Genomic DNA, 21,883 nt, shown 5'->3' with positions numbered 1-21,883 from the left:
AGAGCCATTAGTTCAAATCCTTTGCTCAGCCCTCCATACCCTGTACCTCCTCACCAGCTGTCCCCATCCCACTCGCTAACAGTCACCCTGGTGTCTGGTGTCCCACCTTCTCGGCGCTCTTTGGTATCAGCCTAGCTGGTCTGCTTCTGGTCTGAGACTCCCCTCCCCAGCCTGGATCTCTCACTGGTTGTGAGCTCCCAAGTCCTGCCTGGGCTTCTGCAAGCACACCCTTCCCTCACTACTGCCTGTTACATGCTGTCAGTGCTCCAGGGGCTGGGTGGTTGACCAGGCAGTCATTGGTCACTGGCAATTAGTGACCAGCCGACGGCCAACTGGCTGATTACCTGCGGGTCTAGGGAACATGGCTTACAGAATCCTTCCCAGAAGACATCAGCAGGGGAAGGGAGACCAGTCACTTGACACCCTCACCCCACCCCAGTTCCCAGTGGCTGCTGAGTTTCTCCTGCACCATCTGCCTTACTCTGAGCTACCCTGCCCCACCTTCCACAGTCATGGCCGCCTCTGGGCTTGGGTGGAACCTAGGAGCTGGAGCAGCTGCAGGGAAGGGGCTCAGAAAGTGACCTGGAAGTAATGCAGGAACTGGAGGCCTGGGAATTGCTTCCCGAGGATTTCCTGATGCCTTCGGGAGAATGTGCCCAAGCCTGAACATAGCATAGCTGGAGGATTCTGAGACCTGGCATCTAGATGCACGATGATCAGGAGGCCAGGAGGCTGGAAGGAGTCTTGGGGCCCGGGCACTGGGCAAGCAGGCTTCAGAGCCATGGGTTCCAGTCTGTCAGATTAGGGAGGTGTGTTCTTCAAAGACTGTGCAGGTATGGCCTCCCCCAGGCTAAGCTGTGAGGAGTGGTGCTGATGCTTCTGTGCCCTGACATCTGATGCCTTTCCTCCCAAAGGCCAGGCACTGTGGCTGCCGCTGCTGTTGCTGCTGAGCCCACAGGCCTCCGGCGGCCTGGTCATCACACCCCCGGGGCCGGAGCTTGTCCTTAATATCTCTAGCACCTTCGTTCTGACCTGCTCGGGTCCAGCTCCGGTGGTATGGGAACGGTTGTCCCAAGAGCCCCTGCAGAAAATGGCCAGGACCCAAGATGGCACCTTCTCCAGCACACTGACACTGACCAATGTCACTGGGCTAGACACGGGAGAGTACTTTTGCACCTACAAAGGCTCCCATGGGCTGGAGCCTGATGGGCGAAAACGGCTCTATATCTTTGTGCCAGGTAAGCACCCCCGCCTGTGTGCTCCCTCCCTGACTTCTCTTCTCAACTGCAGGTATCTGGGGGAAGCTGGGAGTGCTTAGTGACATGGTGAGACACAGCCAGCTTAGAAATGCAGACAAATCATGGAGTCCAGCCTGGCTCAGTCCAGGAGGATGTTCACTCCCATCCCTGGGTCTGGAGATCTGACTTTCCCTGACAGCCCACCCCATTCCTGGCTCCCAAGAACTCTGCCTTCTCAGAGGGTCCCAGTGTGCTCTTTTTTGGCCTCAACCTCCCATCTTTCCTATTCTCCAATCTCCGGGTACTGGCTGCCCTTGGACTTGTGGCTTATCTTCTTTCTTACCCTGGTGCTGACCATATCAAATGTTAAAGCTGGAAGGGACCTCTGAGAGCATCCTTATTCTGTAATGGGAAGACTGAGGGCCAGAGAGGGGAAGACACCTGCTCAAGTTCACACAGAAATTCAGAGGAAAGCCAGCAAACCAACTCCCCTGACCTTCATTCTTGGCCCCACACATGGCAGATCCCACTATGGGCTTTCTCCCGGTTGATCCTGAGGAACTCTTCATCTTTCTCACGGAAATAACGGAGATCACAATTCCATGCCGAGTGACGGATCCAAGACTGGTGGTGACACTACACGAGAAGAAAGTGGATATCCCACTGCCCATCCCCTATGACCACCAACGTGGCTTCTCTGGTACCTTCGAGGACAAGACTTATGTCTGCAAGACCACCATCGGGGACAAGGAAGTGGATTCTGAAGCCTACTATGTTTACAGCCTCCAGGGTGAGCCCCCTTTCTGGCCTGATGCTCAGCAGAGGCAAGTATGACCCTCCGTAGAGGTATAGCCCTTTCCAGTTTACAAAGTGTGCAATTCCATTTTTCACTGGATTCTCACTGTAGTCTTGGAAGGCAGGTACTGTTTCCCCATTTTACAGATGGAAACTCAAAACACGGAGGATGGAGTATTCCTGAGGTCATGAGGAGTGTTAGTGGCAGGGCTGGGCTGTACACCGTGGCAGGCAAAGGCACAGGCCTCGGACCCAGTTGGATTTGAATCCCAGCTGTGCACTTCCCATCTGAGTGCCTTTGCACAAGGCACATAATCTCTCTGAGCCTGCCTCTTCCTCTGCAAAATGAGGAAAACAATGGCTGCCCACCTGGTGGGATTATTGTGAGGATTAAAGGTAGAGGCTCCCCGTTACATGGTTGTGCTCCATACATTTCTCCTTTACCTAGATGCCCAGAGAATGCATTGATTCAAGACTGTTATCCTTCTAGGACGTCAGCTCCACGAGGGCAGGAAGTTTGTCGTGTTTACTGCTAAAGTCCCAGTGTCTAGCATAGGACTTGGCATATAGGAAGCTTTTAATAAATATTTGTTGAATGAATGAATGAATGAATGAATGAATCTTCCGCACCAGTCATTCTTTCCCTCTCTGAACCCCCACCCCGTCCCCCAGCAGAAGGGCTGGTGGCTGGTCATAACTTCCTCAGCCCTAAGCTACTCTCTCTCCACTAGTGTCATCCATCAATGTCTCCGTGAATGCAGTGCAGACTGTGGTCCGCCAGGGTGAGAACATCACCATCATGTGCATCGTGACCGGAAATGAGGTGGTTAACTTTGAATGGACATACCCACGCATGGAGGTATTGCTGGGCCAGGGATTGGAGAAAGGGCCAGGGAGGGTTGGGTATCTTGACTTGCAGCCTAACTTCTTTGACCCTGCCTGATTTGGGGTGCTTGCCCCACCTGTCCCTACAGAGTGGGCGGCTGGTGGAGCCAGTGACTGACTTCCTCTTCAATGTGCCCTCCCACATACGCTCCATTCTGCACATCCCTAGTGCTGAGCTTGGCGATTCAGGGACCTACATCTGCAATGTATCAGAAAGTGTGAATGACCATCGAGATGAAAAGTCCATCAACGTCACCGTGGTTGGTGCGTGCCTTGGGCTTAGCCCCGACCCTCCTTCTGAGCTGGACCTAGACCTTCTCAAAGCCCTGGGGGTACTGTCAGCTGCATTCCAGTACAGTCCTAGCTTCAGTACCAACCAAAGCCCATTTCCAGGATAAACCCAAAACCCAAACCCAAACGCAGTGTCTGCCCCAAATCCAACTCTAATCCCAGCGTAGACTTTCTGCCTAGGCAGAACCTCAGCCCCAACCGGATTTCTAAACCCAACCGCCATCCCAGCCCAGGCAGCTCCATCCTCAAGTTCAACCATGCTGCAACGCACCTCAGCCGCAATCCCGAGCCAGAACCCGCTCAGTGAGAACGATTCCAGTCCCAATCCCGAGCCCGGCCCCCAAATCCATATCAGCCCCCATTCAGCCCCTAGTCTCAGCTCCAACTCTGGGAGCTCCATCCCTGGAGCCCGAAGCCCCGCCCCCGAAGGCTGGGCTCCGCGGGCAGCCAGGGGATGCCCCGCCCCGGAGCCCCGCCCCCAGGAGGCGCTGCCCTGTTGGTAGCCGGGCCTAGCCCCGCCCCCGGGGCCCGCCCCTGACGGCCGCCCCTTGCAGAGAGCGGCTACGTGCGGCTGCTGGGAGAGCTGGACGCCGTACAGTTCGCGGAGCTGCACCGCAGCCGGGCTCTGCAGGTCGTGTTCGAGGCCTACCCGCCGCCTACTGTCGTGTGGTCCAAGGACAACCGCACGCTAGGCGACTCCAGCGCAGGCGAGATCGCCTTGTCCACACGCAACGTGTCTGAGACCCGGTGAGCAGCAGCCCACCCGCCCACTCCATTCTTGAGCAGCCTTCAGCCACTGGACACACCTAGACCCACCTTTCCTGAGAGCCCACTATGTGCGAGGCGCCGTGCCAGGCACTGGGGAGGCTGCAGACACCCGAACAGACTGCTCCAGCCCTCCTAGAGTTTCCTGGCCGGACACGGGTCAGATGATCCCCCAGGTGGTTGGGTGTCCTTGTGATGGGTGGAGCCAGCAGGGAGCAGATGAGGAGAGAATGGCCAGGTGATCAGGGAGGAGGGTACCACGCAGGCCACCACCACCTGTGCATGGGTGGTGGCCCAGAGGCTGGAGATGAGCAGGCCTTTCTGCAGGGGTGAGAAGAGGTGTTTCCCTTACCCTCTTCATCCCCCCTAACCCCCTTCTTGGCTCAGTAGAGCCAGCTGCCTATGGGTGGGGATTCAAGAGACTGGTGTGAGTCCCAGCTCTGCTACTGACACCTGTGTGACCTTGGGAAGCCCCTCCCTGGGTCTTGTGTCTCTTGTCTGGACAAGGAGGTGGAGGGGAGGGGCTGTGGGAGTTCTTATAGCTCTGGCAGCTGGGCTTGTCGCACTCCACAGGTACGTGTCAGAACTGACGTTGGTGCGGGTCAAGGTGGCCGAGGCTGGCTACTACACCATGCGGGCCTTCCATGAGGATGCCGAGGCCCAGCTCTCCTTCCAGCTGCAGGTCAATGGTGAGGAGCCCTGCCCCCTGCCACCCCAACCCCACCCACTTTCTTTTCCCTTCCTACACTGTCCACCGGCCCGTAGGAGGAGAAGGAGCAAGACGGGGAGCTGAGGCCTCAGGATGCTGACTTCTAGGCTGAACTCCAGCCCTTCCACTCCCGTGTGAACTCAGCATATCCCCTCTTTGGGTCTCAAGGAGGCTGCTGGGCGCCATTGGTGTTCCTGAAGCCTCAGACATTCATGTACCAATGCTATGATTTCTCCTTCCCACATTTTCTTATACTATACTACTAATGATATAGATATTTATTGAGCAACAACACACCAGTCTTTTGGTGCCCCTTGCATCCTACTGGGGGAAGACAGATACTCATTCACCAGTAGGGCAAAGAACCAGCAAATGACACAGAAGGTTGGAAAGTCACAAGTGCTGTCAAAGGGGGAAAAAAGGCTGCGTAGGGAGGATCGAGGGTTCAGGGGGCAGGGGTCGGTGAGGGTTGCAATTTTAAATAGCCTGATCACTTTGGCCTCATGGAGGCGACTTTTGCGTGAAGACTTCAAGAAGGTGAGGGCGTTTGCCAAGTGGTTCTCTGGGAGCAAGGGCCCACCAAGCAGTACAAAGGCAGGGCCAAAAGCCTGTGTGGCTGGAGCCGAGAAGGGGGAGAGTGGTGGGAGATGAGGTCAGAGCTGAGACCTGGTAGTGGGGGCCGGGAGGATGGCAGGTTATGTAGGTCCCCTCGGGCCCTTGTATGAACTTTGGCTTTTACTGTGACTGAAATGACAGAGCCACTGCAGGGCTTTGAGCAGGGGAATGACACACTAATGACTTACTGTTTTGTCAATTGACTTTCTAAAAATAAATTTATTTTGAAAGAGAATATAACCTTTCAATTGTAGATGGAAAATCAGCGTCACATGTCATAAATATAAAGCCACCACTAAAATAAACTCTGGGAAAACAAAGTGATGCTATTAAATTCTAGCTCCATGCTCTTGCTTTCCCAGGGCTTTCTCTGACCCTCAGACCTGCTCTGTCTTTGTTAAAAGGGAAGATTAGCAAGTCTCAGAGAGGTGTTAGAGTCAGACTAGCACCCTACTGAGGCTTTCCCTTTGAAGTACCCAGAAGGGGAACCTGTCAGTTTTCACACGGTGATTCCTGGTATTTGATGTTCACCTGCAACCTGAAGCTCCCCTCCCCCCCGGGGGTGGGGGGGCCCTGGGCCAAGTCCTCCCGAGGGCCTTTCTCATTGACTGTCTTTCCTGACCTCCCCATCTCCTGGCCTCCTGCCCTCTCCACGCAGTGCCTGTCCGTGTGCTGGAGCTGAGTGAAAGCCACCCTGCCAGCGGGGAGCAGACGGTCCGCTGTCGTGGCCGGGGCATGCCCCAGCCACACCTCACATGGTCTACCTGCAGCGACCTCAAAAGGTGAGCAGAAGGGGCCTCCTTCTCCGAGGGTAACCACAGCTGTCTGGAAGGACCCAGTGGAGGTCATCTAGTCCAGCCCCTTCCTCTGGGCACACTGTTCCAGGCTAGAGCCCCGTCCCAGAAGATGTGTCTTCTCGGAGATGCTCTGCATGACCTAAGCTGTCCCGTTTCCTTACCTTGACTCAGACGATCCAATGGAGGGAGTGAATTTTGCAATCCAGGGCTTTCAGATCTAGGGTAGGAGCGCCCCCTGCCGGTCAGTCAAGGGCCCACAGGAGGAATGAGCTCAGGACCAGGCGATGGGAAGCAGCAGGGACTGGAAGCTGACCCGACTGGCTCTCCTGGCAGATGTCCTCGAGAGCTGCCACCCACGCCACTAGGGAACAGTTCAGAGGAGGAGAGCCAGCTGGAGACTAACGTGACATACTGGCCTGAGGATCAGGAGTTTGAGGTGGTGAGCACGCTGCGCCTGCGCCGTGTGGATCAGCCGCTGTCGGTGCGCTGCACTCTGCACAACCTGCTGGGACACGACATGCAGGAGGTCACCGTGGTGCCACATTGTGAGTCCTCCAGCCTTGGTGGCCCCTGAAGACCCTCCACCCCCATCTCAACCATACTTGGAACTGTGCCTCTGGGCACTCAGGAGCACCGAGAAGCCCACCAGAGTATGCCCCTATGCACTTACACAACAACACAGTATTGGCACACATGTGTACGCCCATGAGTACATGAGTGTGTATGCTATATGTATGTCATGAGCCATGTACATGAGCAGGACTGATCCTCGGACACAGGTGCAAAGCCTCCCAGTGTAGACTTATAAACAACATTATGTAGAATGCTCGAGCCCCACATTTCGCATGTAAGGCTGGAGTGTATGTCTGTCAGCATGTACACAGGCATGCATGGTACCTGCCTTGGTGTGTAAACCCGCCTAGTGTATGTTTATAAACCACGTATATGAACACACCTCATCTCCAGATATGTTTATATAGATCCACGAGGGTATGTTTATGTGCATGTATGTGCAGATGAACAATCCCCACACAAGAGTGCAAACGGTGCATGTACAATTCCTGTACACATGTGCCAACTGGCATAGCGCATGTCTGTAAGCATGGAGTTGCAGCACACCTTTCCGTGAAAGCCCGCAAACACAGTCTCTGCACACAGATGCCTGCTGTACGATGCAGATCTACGAGCAGGTACACATGCATGCATACTTCTTGTCCATATATTCATATAAGTCCGCCAGAGCCTGGATGCTTTTGCTGCCTGCCAGTCCCTATGCATGCATACACCCCTGTGCTTGTACTTCGTTGACTCTCTCCTTCCTCTTTCTCACTGGAGAAGCCCAAGCCCTGCCTGCCCTTCTAGTCCAGAGCAACAGCAGACAAGCAATTAGGCAATCCCACTGCAGGGGGCAGTACTTTGGAGGGGAAGCCTACAGGGAGGAGGGGCTCCATGCCCAGCCGTGGGATTCAGGCAAGTGGGCACCTGCAGACCAGCCCGGAGCAAAACAGAAGTAAAGCTTTTCTGTGTCACCGGAGGAGGCGGGCATGTACCAGCCCACAGGGAAACTACCGTGGCTGCACAAAGTCTCTTCCTTTTATTCAGATGGCTCCTTAGAATTTCGGACTTCCTTCCCAGGACTGGGATGTGTGACCGAGTGGGGAGAGAGGAGAGGAGTTGTTCTGGGGCCCTGAGGAGGAGGGACAGGGCCTCTAGGGGTACTTAGAGGGGCAAGTGGGGGACAGAGGAAGAGGGAATGAAGTCCTCAGGGACCCCATGGGTGGCCAGTGGAGCAGGGTAGGGGGGATGAGGATCTGGCTGGGGTAGATGCAGGGGCAGGGAAGGGGAGATGAGGGTGTGGCCGGGATGGATGCAGAGGCAGGGGAAGAGAAAGGGAACTTGTGCAGCAAAGAGGTTGAGGCCTTAGGGAGGAGACTTGGGGCATGGGGCCCAGAGTCAGCCCCACTTGGCTACCCCTGTTCCCTGGGGGATGCACCTTATAACTCCAACACCCCTGGGTGCTTGGGGTGAAGCCGGGAGGAAACGACCTGTATCCATCAGGCTGTGGGAGCTCAGTCACAGGCTGTGACAGCCTTGGGCAAGGGCCTGGATTCAGAGGTGAGGCGAGTCCAGTCGTCAGGAGCTGGCATCCAATCTGGAGCCATGGCAGACCGGCCAGACTGACCCCTGCAAGGGCTGAAGGCATATGGGGGCCCAGAGAATCTGAGCTGCAGTTGTTACTGAGGGTTGTGGGTTCTGATGGCAGAGGCTGAAGGTATGGCCCAGACGGAGGGGCTGACATCACAGGCCGTGGCTGGTGGAGGGAGGCTTCCATCTGGGGCAGGACAGGCAGAGAGGATCTGCGGTACCAGCGGCACGGGGCAGCTGCCAAGCTCCTTGTCTCCTTACGGTCAGCTCTTGTCTCTGCCTCCAGCTCTGCCCTTCAAGGTGGTGGTGATCTCGGCCATCCTGGCCTTGGTGGTCCTCACAATCATCTCCCTCATCATCCTCATCATGCTCTGGCAAAAGGTAACCTCCTATCCCCACTAATGGGTGCAGGTTGACACTCTAGGTTTTCTGCATGGAGCCCCCTACTGTCCTTGAGTGTCACAGGACCCGGCCACCTCCCTGCCCCGCACAGAAGGCAGGTGTAAAATGACATGCAGTGCCAGTGGGTGTCCAAGCTGCCTCCACCCCCAGCAGGAGAGGCCGTCTTGGCCCTGGTCCAGGCCCTCCAGGGTCCCTTGCCTCTGCTCTGCCGTCCCGAGTCTTGCTTGGACATCAGCCCTGTCCCCAACCCTGCCACGACACAGGGCAAGGCACTTTCTGGGTGGACTACATGGGCTCCAGGGTTCTTCCAACTCTCACCCCGAGACTCCCAGGCTTCTGCTGAAATGCATTCTAATCCTATTAACCTGTAATTTCAGTGCTCTGTTCAGAGAGGCTTCACCATTCTGTGATCCCAACATTTTAAGATTCCTGAGTTAGGATTGCAGCACCCATGATTCTATCATTCTGAGATTCCAATCGTGTGATTCCAACATCTTGTGATTTCAACATCCTAAGCTTACATCTTTTTGAGATATCCGCTGCGAGTGACCCAGCATGGGAGGGGCTGTCCAGACCTAGCTGAATGCCCGTAGCTTGTGTCACTTCTCAGGGCTGCCCACCCCTCTACTTCCATCTGGGAAGCAGCTGGGGCTCTGGGAGAAGCTGATGAGGAAGTTCTTTTTTTAAAAAAAAAAAAAGATTTTATTTATTTATTTATGAGAGACACACAGAGAGAGAAAGAGGCAGAGGGAGAAGCAGGCTCCATGCAGGGAGCCTGATGTGGACTCGATCCTGGGTCTCCAGGATCAGGCCCTGGGCTGAAGGCGGCACTAAACCACTGAGCCGCCTGGGCTGCCCCAAGATGAGGAAGTTCTGATGAGCCGGGCCCTTGGCTGTTAGCTGCTCCTCAGCCATGGCCATGCTGGGGCCTCTTGCCACCTGTTCTCACTGAGCCCATGAGGCTGGCTTTATCAGTAACTTGCTCTGTGACTTCAAATATGCCTCTGCCTCTCTTTGGGCCTCAGAGTCTCGTGCTGCATCTGTTATATAAGGGGCTGTGGGCTTGTGGGCCTCAAAGTCCAGACCTCCTGTGGTGATCCATCCCTGGTGCTGGTCCCGCAGAAGCCACGTTATGAGATCCGATGGAAGGTGATTGAATCCGTGAGCTCCGATGGCCATGAGTACATCTACGTGGACCCTATGCAGCTGCCCTACGACTCCACCTGGGAGCTGCCGAGGGACCAGCTCGTGCTTGGTCAGTCCAGGGCGTCCTTGAGTGGCAGTCTGGGAACTTGAGGCGGGTGGAAAGACTGAGGTGTGGCCCAGCTTTGCCATGACTAGCTTTGAGACCTAGGGCTCCTGTCCTGCCTTCCCTCCATACAGTGGGGCGAGATGATCCCCCAGGGACCGTTCAGCATTGAGGTCCTATGGTCCCGTGACTGTGAGATAGGAGCCCTTTGTGGCAAGAGATGTATTAATCGAGGACAGGCTGCATGTCAAGCCTGTGCTTGGTCTAGCTGGGAAGGCTGAGGCACGCTGAGGAGCTGAGTTCCCTTCCGGGGTGGGAGGAAGGCTTCCAGGGACTGCAGGTGGGCCAGAAAGCAGGCAGGACTTAGCCTAGACTAAGTCAGCTGAGACTTTGCAGGGAAGGGCTGCAAAACACTGTGGACTTAGGAGACTCCTTGAGGGGAACACTTTAAGTCCAGGTTGGCTTCGAGGATTGATCTCAGAGAGAGCGAGGGATGCAGACTCCTGGTGGGCCAGGTGCTGACGGATCATCTCCACCATAGGACGTACGCTCGGCTCTGGGGCCTTTGGGCAGGTGGTGGAGGCGACGGCTCACGGCCTAAGCCATTCTCAGGCCACGATGAAAGTGGCAGTCAAGATGCTGAAATGTGAGTCCTGGCAGCCTGCCACTTCCTCACATCTGGGCCCCCACCTCCTCCCTGCCCCCTGCTCACACATTCAGGCCCTCCCTGATTCTGATTTGCTGGCCACAGCAATGCAGTCTCCTGGAGGCCAGCCCCACTCCAGATTCTGCTCTGGCTAAGAGGCTGCCTGCCCACCTTCCTGGTACCTCCTTCCCTCCCTGACCTTCCTTCTGTCTCCTCCAACCCCTACTCGTGGGCCCTTGCCACCTTAGGCCATGGGAGTCCTACAGCACAGGGCGGGGCCAAAGGGCCTTTTTGGGGCCCTGGCAACAGGGCAGCCTGAGGCCTCATCTCTGCCCCCTCAGCCACAGCCCGCAGCAGCGAGAAGCAGGCCCTCATGTCAGAGCTGAAGATCATGAGTCACCTCGGGCCCCATCTAAATGTGGTCAACTTGCTGGGGGCCTGCACCAAAGGAGGTACTAAAACCACTCCCCCAGAGCATTCTGGAAAATGCCAGTAGCCTAAGCCGGCCCCTCCCCCGGCCCTCTGTCCACAGATGACAGGACACTCCAGCTGGAGGGTCTGCACGCAGCCTGTCCAGTGCCCTCATTTCACAGACCCAGGTGGAGGGGTGGGCTTTACAAACTCATGGAATCACAGCACCTTCAAGGCCCGAGGACTCCTTAGACTGGCCATTTCCAAACTCAGGGGTCCTCTGATGTGTTTCAATTTTCACAAGACATTTGACAAGCTCACAAACCCCAGCCCCCTGGGAGGTGAGTTATATCCCCACATCTGGAGACCAGCGCCAGCATGCTGGCTTATTCGGCTTCTGTTCAGGTCATAGAATAAAGTCCCTCCAGCCGGTGTGTTTGAGGCTCTGATGGCAAATTAGGCCATAACAAACAAACAAAAAAAGAAGTATTATCATTGTTTGCAGCTGCTTATTGTGAGATTTGGGATTTTCCTCAGTATTGTGCAACCAAAAGAAAATACAGAAGTGCATTGCACACTCAGGCCAATTTATGTCCGCAAGATTACCCGTTTCAAAATCTTTTGTTTTCATCAATATCATCAAGTTCCCACTGATTGACTTGAACTAAGTGCAATGTATTTGGACCCGAAACAGCAGCTTGATAAGAAATAGTTGCCTTTATTTACTTTATGTTCTGGGCTCCAGAATAAGCTTTAGTTTGAAAAAACTCTGGTGTCCTTGCTACGTGCCCGGCCCTGAGCCGAGCTGACGAAGGCATCATCTTAGGAGGTGGCTCATGGAGGTGGCTATGATTAGCCTCATTTAACAGATGGGGAAAGTGGAGCTCAGGGGCACAGAGGCAGGGAAAGGACCGGGTTTGCCGGCTGCCCAAGCCTCTTGGCCACCTTACCCACCTGCCCTCCAACGTGCCAGCTGTCATTAGCCTCGGGGCCCCGATGGCAAGTGTGTGCCCTGCCTGGCGGCCGCCCCTGACCCACACCCTAACCCACACCCCCCAGGACCCATCTACATCATCACGGAGTACTGCCGCTACGGGGACCTGGTGGACTACCTTCACCGCAACAAGCACACCTTCCTGCAGCTCTGCTCCGACAAGCGCCGCCCGCCCAGCGCTGAGCTCTACAGCAACGCCCTGCCCGCGGGGCTCCCTCTGCCCAGGTACCAAGGACCCCCCGGGGGCCTGAATCTCCAGGGAGCCCCGAGGGGCACCTGCTCGCTCCCTCCCTGCGTGGGACAGAAGCTTGAGGCCAGGGCGGACTGAGAGGGTTTGGGGCCAGGGCTGTTTCACACAGTCAGTCCGTGACCTGGGGCTCGGCCACCCCAGACCTGTCATAAAGCTGTGGTGACCCTAATGGTGCGATTGGCTGCCACCCACAGACTGTCTGCAGGGGCCCAGGCCCTGTGCTGAGCACGTGGCCAGTGTGACCCCCTCCAGGCCCCTCCCACTGCTCCTGTGTCCTTGACCCCTTTTCCTTCCACAGCAAGCACCTGGAGCTCTCCTGTCCCCAGCCCGACTCCCTTTGAAGCGCACCTTGCAGTGCCCCCTCAGTCCCCCCGGCACCCACGGGCAGTGCAGCGTCTTTCTTCTTCTTTTCCAAAAGTAATTTATCTCAGTTCTTTTGTTGATAACAAAAGCAAGATGTGTTCATCTTGAGAGACAAGAATAACTTCAGAAAATCACCAAAAGATGTTAAAACTCACTCCTCTCTTCCCCAACATATGATGGATTTCCTTCCGTTCTTTGGTCTACCTCTGGGGACACATGCACATGTGGTCCCAAAGCTCTCCAGGGAGCTGGTGCTGCAGGCAGAGGCCTTGGGGCAACTCCTAGCCCTCACTGGGCTGTGGCTGGATGGTGCTGTGGAGGCCCCAGAAAGGCACCTTACTACCTGCCCTGCTCCTGACCCTCGCACTGGGGTGCTGTGATCATGCCTATGTGGGAGCTCCCTGAGGACCCACAATGGGTCTTGTGTCAGCCGAGCACCCCAGTGCCCGGCTCGGGGCTCCACAGGCTGGTTGAAAGGGCTCACTGTGTGGCTGTTCGAGTGGTGATGGGCTGACGGAAGATGAGTGGTGGTGGGGGAGAGGAAACCCATGAGCGACAAGGAGAGCAAGGAAGGAGGAAAGCCTGGGGCCTTTCCTCCTGTGATGTTCCTCTCTCCTCCAGCCACGTGTCTCTGCCTGGGGAGAGTGACGGGGGCTACATGGACATGAGCAAGGACGAGTCAGTGGACTACGTGCCCATGCTGGACATGAAAGGAGGCGTCAAATATGCAGACATTGAGTCCTCCAGCTACATGGCCCCTTATGACAACTACGTCCCCACTGGTGGGTGTGCAGTGTCCTCACCTATGCACGGCCCCACACCTAGGCAGTCGTGCATTCTTACAGAAGCCTTTCATGTGCCCAGGCTGGCAACAGCCCTGGGAGGAAGGTGGCCTTGTCCCCATTTCATAGATGCAGAAACTGAGGTTAGCCACCAGCACAAAGCTGCCTTGTGGTGGAGCCCCAGTGTGAACCTCTCTTTCTGGGTCCAGAGTGGGGAGGAGTTGGGGTTGGGGAATGGCACAGAGGAAGCCTGAGGCTGACCCAGTGTCCCTGAGAAGCAGGCAAGTCAGACTGAGCAAAGGTGGCCCAGGACTAATGCCAAAGGCCTTTGTGGCCTTTGGCCAATGAGAGCACTGATAAGGTAGGAGAGGTTTACATTAGATATTTCAAAGTTGTTATCCTTTCGTGTAGGACTTAACAGGATCAGTAGCTGCCCGTATTGGACATTTAGCCCCATGAGTGAAAGGGCAGGGGTCCTACGAGCCCCGTGGAGACATAAGATAGTAGGTGAACATCCCTTCTCCCCTAGCTCCCGAGAGGACCTGTCGGGCAACTCTGATCAATGAGTCCCCAGTGCTTAGCTACACGGATCTCGTGGGCTTCAGCTACCAGGTGGCCAATGGCATGGAGTTCCTGGCCTCCAAGAACGTAAGTGCAGTCATGGTGGGTGGAGTAGGGTCATGAGGAAGTGGGCCACCCAGCCAGCCAGGGTCCTCCAAGTACACAGCTCCATATGGCAGCTATGTCCTGCAGGGGGGACCTACAGGAAGGTCCTTCCCCACAAGGACCCCTAAGGCCACAGCTCCCATCTCCCCCAACCCAGTGTGTCCACCGAGATCTGGCAGCCAGAAACGTGCTCATCTGTGAGGGCAAGCTGGTCAAGATCTGTGACTTTGGCCTGGCTCGTGACATCATGAGAGACTCAAACTATATCTCCAAAGGCAGCGTGAGTACCTTGCCCAACCCTGTGTGCCTCCGACCCTGGGAAGAGGTTCTCTCCCGGTGAGACTGTGACACATGACTGTGACACATGGGAGATCAGGGCAGAGCTCCTCATGGCCTGCCCTATCCAGCGGTGACAGGCTTTGCCTGCCTAGCCATGTGTGCAGGTGCAAGAAGAGAAGCCACCTGCTATGCATGGGTTTAGCAGGTGGGGGTGGAGCTTAGCAGGAGGTGGAGATGTTAAGGTTGTGAGGGTGAGCCGGAGGCTCAAATTCACTGGTCATGATGGGCGAGGACCAGCTATAATGGGTCCTGGGAGGGGGGAAAATCAAATGTGTATTTGGTTAAAATGTGACCATCCTGCCTGTCACTCGTGTTCCCACTCTCCGCAAGGGGACAGTGAATCCCAGAGCTGGATGGGACTCTAGACCCCAGAGGTCTAAGGTGGCCAGGTCAGAGCTGAGAGGTACCAGAGCATGTCTCTGGCTCCCCTGCTTTCTACCAACCCAGCCGGGGGTCTCTACTGGGGTCAGGAAGTGGGGCCGTTCTGTGAGAGGCCTCAGACCCTGGGGCTCTTCCTCAGAGATGGGGGCTTTCATGTCACCAGCTGTGGGCAAAGAAACTGGGCCTTCTGATCCTCTGGCTGGCACTGGGGCAGGTGTGGGATCTGTAAACTCGCACAGATGGGCTCTCAGGGCCTGGGGAGTCAGGTGCTAGCACAGGAACTGCCAGGCCTCCTTGCCACGCCAGGTGCAGAGTGGAGCTCGGCCCTCCTCACACTTAATGCCATCCTGCCCTCTCACAGACCTTCCTGCCTCTGAAGTGGATGGCTCCCGAGAGCATCTTCAACAGCCTCTATACCACCCTGAGCGACGTGTGGTCCTTTGGGATCCTACTCTGGGAGATCTTCACCCTGGGTACGCTTCCTTTTTCCTCCTCTCTCAGGGGCACAGCGCAGCCTCCCCCCTCACCACTCACACCTCTGGCCTGCTGGGGCTGTGGAACAGGCTCTAGAACAGGGCACAGGGCTCTGGTCCAAGTCACAGCTCTCTGCTGCTTTCTCGCTGCTGTGTGTGACCTTGGCAAGTCCCTTGTCTTCTCTGGGTCTCTTTATCTCCCCATCTGATTATGGAGAAATTTGGAAGTGACATCAAAAAGCCTACTTGATTCTGGTGTTCTCTGGTTCTCTGATTTTGGGGAGGGTTGTAGTCTCTGTCCAGAGCCTCCAAAGGAGCTCATATTTCCCAATGCCAAGGGCATTACACCCTTGCCCATTCTAGGGCTGGTGGGTCTCTCTCTGTCCCATAGATAATCTGCCACTTTTCCAACACCTCTGAGTCTGTGTATCTCTTGTCTGCTCCCTGACAGGTGGCACACCTTACCCAGAGCTGCCCATGAACGAACAGTTCTATAATGCCATCAAGCGGGGCTACCGCATGGCTCAGCCTGCCCACGCCTCCGACGAGATGTGAGTAGAGCCTTTGGGAGGATTTGTGTGTGTGTGTGTGTGTGTGCAAACAATAGATATCCAACTTTCTAAAAAATGATTTTATTTATTTATTCATGAGAAACGCAGAGAGAGAGGTAGAGACACAGGCAGAGGGAGAAGCAGGCTCCATGCAGGGAGCCTGACATGGGACTCGATCCTGGGATCGCAGGATCACACCCTGAGCCAAAGGCAGATGCTCAACTGCTGAGCCACCCAGGTGTCCCAGTAGGTATCCAACTTAACCAACTTAAGGCAAAAATAGATCAGTTCAGAGATCTAGAAAAACCTTGGTATAGCTGCAAGTAGGTGTTCAGAGGCTGTCATCAGGAATCTCTTGTTCTACCCGGGTCTGCTTTCTTCTGTGCTGGCCTCGTTTTTCAGGCCAAATGGCTACCTGCCCGCTGCTTTCACCATAGTCTGGGCAAAAGGCCCCAAGCTGACTGTCAGGGCTCAGCAGGGGTCACATGCACACCCAGAGCCAGCCATTGAGCAGGGAGCATGAAAAGTCCTACCAGCCAGACCTGGGAGCAATGTGCTCACCCAGGTGTGGTCGATCCTGTGGGACCACTGGTGGAGGGAGGGCCTGCTAAGGGAATGAGGGAAAAATCCCTCTCCACCTGTCCTCCCCAACTCCCTTTATTGCTCACCTGGTTCTGGGAGGCAGCAGACCCCCAGCCAGAGACCCTGACCCCCCCTGCGTCTCTCCCCAGTTATGAGATCATGCAGAAGTGCTGGGAAGAGAAGTTTGAGATCCGGCCTCCCTTCTCCCAGCTGGTGCTGCTTCTCGAGAGGCTGCTGGGTGAGGGGTACAAAAAGGTATGTTGAGGCAACGAAATGGAGAGTGCTGGTTCAGAAGTCAGACACTCAGTGCAAAGCTCTGTGTGTCATGCTGGTTTTTAAGGGACCACCCTATACCTTCTTGGGCCTCAGTTTCCCTGCTGGTACTAGTAAGGGGTGGGCTGGAGCTGTGAGTTGAGTTTATTTTAGCAGCACAGAATTTGTTGAAATGAAATCCTGTGTGGAAGCCGATGCCCACAGCCGCCTTCATCCTGCATCCCTCACCATGCCTTTGCACCCACGCCACGGCCTGGGGCTCCTTCAGAAGTCTGAACAACCCCAGGCTACATGTCTGCTAAGGGCCTGGCCACTTGAGCCTGTTGCTGGCTCATTCTAGGCAAATGGAGCAAGTAGGGCCTTAAAACCCAGCCTGTCCACCAGAGGGAGTTACAGGGAGGGGTGACACTCGTCCTCTTTCCCCTGACCCATTCCTAACCACACTCCCACCCACCTTCCATCACAGCTCAGTGCCCAGGGAGATAGATTAGGTTGTCACCATTCAGCAGTTAGGGAAACAGAAGCCCCACTGAAGGATGTTGAGGCAAGGTGAGAGCCCATGCCAGTCTCCTCTGATGTAGGGAAAGTGTTAGGGTCACGGGCACCAGTCTGCTGACTGTCCCCTCCCTGGGAGGCCCTGAGCTCACCTGTTCTTACGAGGTGCCAGGTAGGAGAGCCACTCAGTTGTGTGGCTTTGGGTCATTCTCCTTCCTCTCTGAGCCTTATTCACACAAGGCACGGGGGGCCAGGTCAGAGTCTAATGTTAGGTGACCCCCATGGGCATTTCTGGTCTGACTATCTCTGCTTCTCCTGCCCTGTGGAGCAGAAGTACCAGCAGGTGGATGAGGAGTTTCTGAGGAGCGACCACCCAGCAGTCCTTCGGTCCCAAGCCCGCTTGCCTGGCTTCCCTGGCCTCCGATCCCCTCTGGACACCAGCTCTGTCCTGTACACTGCTGTGCAGCCCAACGAGGGTGACAACGACTACATCATCCCCCTGCCGGACCCCAAGCCTGAGGTTGCTGATGACGGCCCACTGGAGAGTTCTCCCAGCCTTGCCAGGTAGCCACTCTGGCCCGAGGCCCAAGACAAGTGTGCATCGTGTCTGTGTGTGTGTCTGTGTATGTGTGTCTGTGTGTCTTCCTACCTCCAGGCTTGCCCTAAAAGTAAGTTACTTGGGGTGAGTATTTGTTCCTGCCAGTGAGCAGAAGAGAGAATTAAACTCATTTGACCTTTAATGACCCCAGGGGGAAAGAGCAGGCTGGTAAGAGACAGAATGGCTGGGACTTACTTGCAAGGTAGCTGTTTCCTGGAAAGTGGCCCCCATAGGCCATCTATCCAGGCCCTAAGGAGAAGTAGGAAATCTAACGAGCATCCCCAGCACCCCATGTATTACTCTGGGGTCACCACCAGCCCTGGCCTGTGCTCTGTTCTCCAGCACCAGGACCCCCGGGAGCTTGGTGAGGTTGTAGGAGGCATGGTGCCCACAGGAATTCAGGCCAGAATTCAGACTGGGAAGGAGATTTGTGCTTCTCTTTTGCCTTTGGGATGTGATGAAGTTATAGTGGGTGGAAGAAAGTGGGAAGAAGGCCCAGCCGTCGCCAGGACTTCATGTTCAGACAGGATCTTCCCTGAGCGGAAGAGGAGAGTCCCCCACGAAGCCAGACACCCCACACACCCCGCTTCCTAAACCAGATCCACTCTATGGTGAAGCGGCAGCAGCCACAGGCAGGGCTCCAGCTCCAGCAGTGCCACCAGCTGCCTTGAGGCCTGGCCAGGCCCCTTCTCTGCGGGCTTCCATCTCTCCACGAGGCCTTGGACTAGACGGCCCTCTCCACCTAAGCTCCCTAAGGAGCTAATGCTGCAAGGCTCCAGGTAGCCAGTGTGCAGAGGAGCTCAGCTCAGGGCTCGGACTCGCTGGCCTGTTCTGTGCCCTCATGCAAGCTGCCTCCGTGCCCTGAGCCTGCGTTTCATCCTCTCTGAAATGCAAACAGTGGCACCCCCTGTGTGCGGGCTGTTGGAGGATTCGGTGTGGTGGCAGACACGTTCGGGAGTGCCAGGCGTGGAGATGCTGATGGGTGAGGAATGAGCTTGGAGCTTCGGAGCTAAGTGGGGGTGCTGCCCTGAAGTCTCCCTGTGACGCAGGCCACTGACATCACCTCCCCGAGGGGCCCTCCCCTCATGGCGCCTGCCTGATGTCATCCTTACAGGGATTAAATGCACTAAAGGGTGTAAGGTGTTCAAGGTTGAACACACAGAAAGCTCTCGATGACTGCTATTGTTTCACTGTGGTTCCCTCCCAGCCCCTCACTCACTCGTGTGCCTTCTCCTCCTAGCTCCACCCTGAATGAAGTCAACACCTCCTCTACCATTTCCTGTGACAGCCCCCTGGAACCCCAAGAGGAGCCAGAACCAGAGCCAGAGCCCCAGCCCGAGCCCCAGGTGGTGCCGGAGCCACCGCTGGATTCAAGCTGCCCTGGGCCTCGGGCTGAGGCAGAGGACAGCTTCCTGTAGGGGGCTGGCCCCACCCTGCCCTGCCTGAAGCTCCCCTCTACCTCCCAGCACCCAGCGCCTCCTGGCCTGGCCTGGTCTCCCATCAGCTGTCACTTTCTAGAAAGCTTTTGTCCCTGCCATGTGACACCCCAGCCACTGGGGCTGGCCTAGGAGGCAAGAGGACTGCAGAGGCCGTGACCAGCCTTCTGCCTCTGGGGAGGCCATGTGACTGGGAGCCCGGGTTCTCCCAGGGCACTTAGTTTCTCCATCTATAGGATGGGAGTGCAGGGCCCGGTGACACAGAATCTGGGCTTCCTTCCCCGGCTCCCAGGCGGGGAGGTTGGAACCCCTAGAGAGATTCTTGAGGCTCAGGAGGCATGAATTCATGCTCTTCGGTTCAGCCCGCTACTCCTCAAGAAGCTGTAGCTTTCTCCTCGCACTTTCATCCCCCCAGGAGCTGGGGAAGGGACCCTGGCATCTCTGGCTCCTGGCTGCGTGGGCCCTGGCCTCAGCAGTGGTGTCCGTCCGGAAGCCTCTTCCCCCGGATGCCAGTCTCCACTTTCCCAGGCCCGAGCTGGTCTGGGGCCATCCATGCTTCTTGCTGGGGGCTGAGCCAAGTACAGGACACTCTGGCCCACAGCCCCCGTCCCAGGCACTTGGGGCACACCTCACCACACAAGTGCCTGTGTCCATGTCTTCCTGGCCCCATAAGTGCTGGGGTCTTTTTCCTTATCACTGCCAGTCTTACTCCACCCACCAGAGTCTCCAGGGCCAGGCGGGCCCCACATCTGTGACAGGAGTGTGGATGTGCCCACGGGAAATGTCCACATGTGTGGATCAAGTTGCGCACTGGACCTGATACGGGACCTTGGAGGAATCCCTCACCCTCTCGAGGCCTGTTTGCCCTGTTGAAAAATGAGCAAGGTGGACTCGTTGACTTCTGGTGCCCTGCCAGTACTAACATTCTAGAATATTCCAGAGGGTAGCACACTTGCCCAGATGAAGCAAAGCCAAACACTCCAAACCTCTGAGCTAGGGGTCAGCTGGGGTCTGGGGAGATTCCAGACCATGCATCACACACTCTGGGCATTCAGGAACCGTGCCCCTTCCCCAGAACCCCAGCAAGTTCCAGAAGGCCAGCTGCCCAGGTCTTGACTTGGAGTGACAGCCAGTGTCTTGGAAAGCCCCCAGCAGCTGCCCCATGGGAAGACTATGGGACCCCTTTCAGACCCAGCGATGACCTCTGGAGCCACCCTGAGCAGACGAGGCAGAGAGGGCAAATCAGACTCCCTCATGCAGTTTGCTCTCCAGCACCTGCTGTCCACATCTGTGCCACAGGCATTGTGGACTTTTGATGGCTCCTGGGGGCCCCCAGAAAGGACAAGAAGCCTTTCTAGGGAACCTGAGAGGGATGCAAGAGGCAGGTACTTTGAGGGGGCGCCCTCTCACCCACCAGCTGCCTGGTGCCCGCGGGGTACGGTTTGGTCACTTGCTCAGGCCTGCTCGCTGCACTCTCTCTGCCAACTGTACCCCAGCTCAGTGGGCATTGGAGGTGCCAGGGGAGTGAGGGCCATGGCCAAGACTGCTGGCAGGGGGAGAGCTGGGATGGGCACCAGCCCCCTGTGCTGGTCCAGGAGAGGGAGGGGGTTCTCACTACGGTACCAAAGATGTAATCACCTAGGTTTACAAGTATTTTTAGGACTCACATTAACTCACATTTATACAGCCGAAGTGCTATTTTATATGCCATCAAATTTGCCTATCTGTGTACTTTTTTTTTTAAGGGAAAGATGTTAATATTAAACCTGGTGCTTCTCCCTCATGGACTTCGTGGTCTCTGGTGGGATTAGGTCCCTGTGCCTGGGAGGTGCCAGAGGTGGAGTGGGGCAGATGGGGGCTGAGCCCCGGCCACAGTGCCCCCACACAGGGTCCTTGAGCTCCGAGTCTCGGTTCCATCTGTAAAATGGGGTTTGCGCCCTCCCTCCACCCCCTGCTTAGCAGCTGGATGGCCTGTACCTTGGGCTTCGGGCTTTCCAAGGTGTGGAATGGAAAGGCCCTTGCGACTCTGCGGTGCTGGGTCCTGGGACAGGCCGGACTGTTTGCAGGCTCCTGTTGAGGAGCCCGAGCCCCTCCTGCGGCCCTCACCCTGCCCCACCACGTGCTTTGGCTTTGGCTGGTAAGCTGGGACACCCCCTGCCCTCCCCTGCGTGCTGCCTGCAGGCCAGATGAAGGCTAACGTGGCTTGTGACAGGCCACCGCTCCAGCCCAGATCCCAGGCCCCGGTGAGTAGCGGCTGGGGTGCAAGCAGCAGCAGGGCAGACAGAGCACCCATGGGGGCCAGAGAGCGGCAAGAAGCAAGGAGAGAGGGCAAGTGAGAGAGGAGAAGGGGAAGAGAGAGAGGAAGGTGGGCGGGGAGGGGGTGGGTGCGGCCAGGGTGAGGCCCTGGGGTGAGGCCAGGGCAGGAACGGGGGCCCAGCTGTGTCTCTGAGGGCAGGGTGGCTAGGCTGCTCAGGGGGGTGCAGACCCAGCAGGCCCCAGGCCCCTCACAGCCGCAGCTGCTCGGTGGTTCGGGCTGGCCTGAGCCGAGCATCTGGGCACCTGCTAGCCAACTCCATCCTGACTACAGGCTCCGTGACTATAGACTACAGACATCCACCCACCCCGGGCCCGACAGACCCTAGCAGCGTGGGGCCAGGGCCATAGAGCCAAACAGGGCAAGCGCCGGAGTGCAAGGGTCTTAGACCCAGGCTGTGGCTTCCTGACCTCCTCACTTGGGCCTTTTGGCAGGGGT

At 56.5% G+C, this 21,883-nt stretch overlaps 1 protein-coding gene across 3 annotated transcripts in view; it reads left to right on the top strand.

The window, feature by feature from the left end:
• Positions 1–21,190, top strand: part of PDGFRB (platelet derived growth factor receptor beta) — a 38,004-nt gene extending 16,814 nt beyond the window's left edge. For 2 of the 3 annotated variants that reach the window (XM_041748023.1, XM_041748024.1), the window contains exons 3-23: positions 915–1,238; positions 1,762–2,028; positions 2,765–2,892; positions 3,008–3,182; positions 3,764–3,956; positions 4,548–4,663; positions 5,957–6,080; positions 6,429–6,640; positions 8,527–8,621; positions 9,765–9,897; positions 10,433–10,537; positions 10,879–10,989; positions 12,008–12,167; positions 13,177–13,337; positions 13,867–13,985; positions 14,161–14,283; positions 15,085–15,196; positions 15,648–15,747; positions 16,479–16,584; positions 17,429–17,661; positions 18,936–21,190. In XM_041748023.1, coding sequence (XP_041603957.1) covers positions 915–1,238; positions 1,762–2,028; positions 2,765–2,892; positions 3,008–3,182; positions 3,764–3,956; positions 4,548–4,663; positions 5,957–6,080; positions 6,429–6,640; positions 8,527–8,621; positions 9,765–9,897; positions 10,433–10,537; positions 10,879–10,989; positions 12,008–12,167; positions 13,177–13,337; positions 13,867–13,985; positions 14,161–14,283; positions 15,085–15,196; positions 15,648–15,747; positions 16,479–16,584; positions 17,429–17,661; positions 18,936–19,113 — 3,275 coding nt within the window. In that variant the 3' untranslated portion in view covers positions 19,114–21,190. Of the gene's footprint in view, positions 1–914; positions 1,239–1,761; positions 2,063–2,764; positions 2,893–3,007; positions 3,183–3,763; positions 3,957–4,547; positions 4,664–5,956; positions 6,081–6,428; positions 6,641–8,526; positions 8,622–9,764; positions 9,898–10,432; positions 10,538–10,878; positions 10,990–12,007; positions 12,168–13,176; positions 13,338–13,866; positions 13,986–14,160; positions 14,284–15,084; positions 15,197–15,647; positions 15,748–16,478; positions 16,585–17,428; positions 17,662–18,935 lie in introns of those variants that run through there. The other variant, XM_041748025.1, reaches the window with a different exon arrangement.
• The last annotated feature ends 693 nt before the right edge of the window (positions 21,191–21,883 follow it).

Source organism: Vulpes lagopus, chromosome 3 (genome assembly GCF_018345385.1).
Source record: "Vulpes lagopus strain Blue_001 chromosome 3, ASM1834538v1, whole genome shotgun sequence".
Taxonomy (NCBI): domain Eukaryota; kingdom Metazoa; phylum Chordata; class Mammalia; order Carnivora; family Canidae; genus Vulpes; species Vulpes lagopus.
This window is presented reverse-complemented; position numbering and strand designations above follow the sequence as displayed.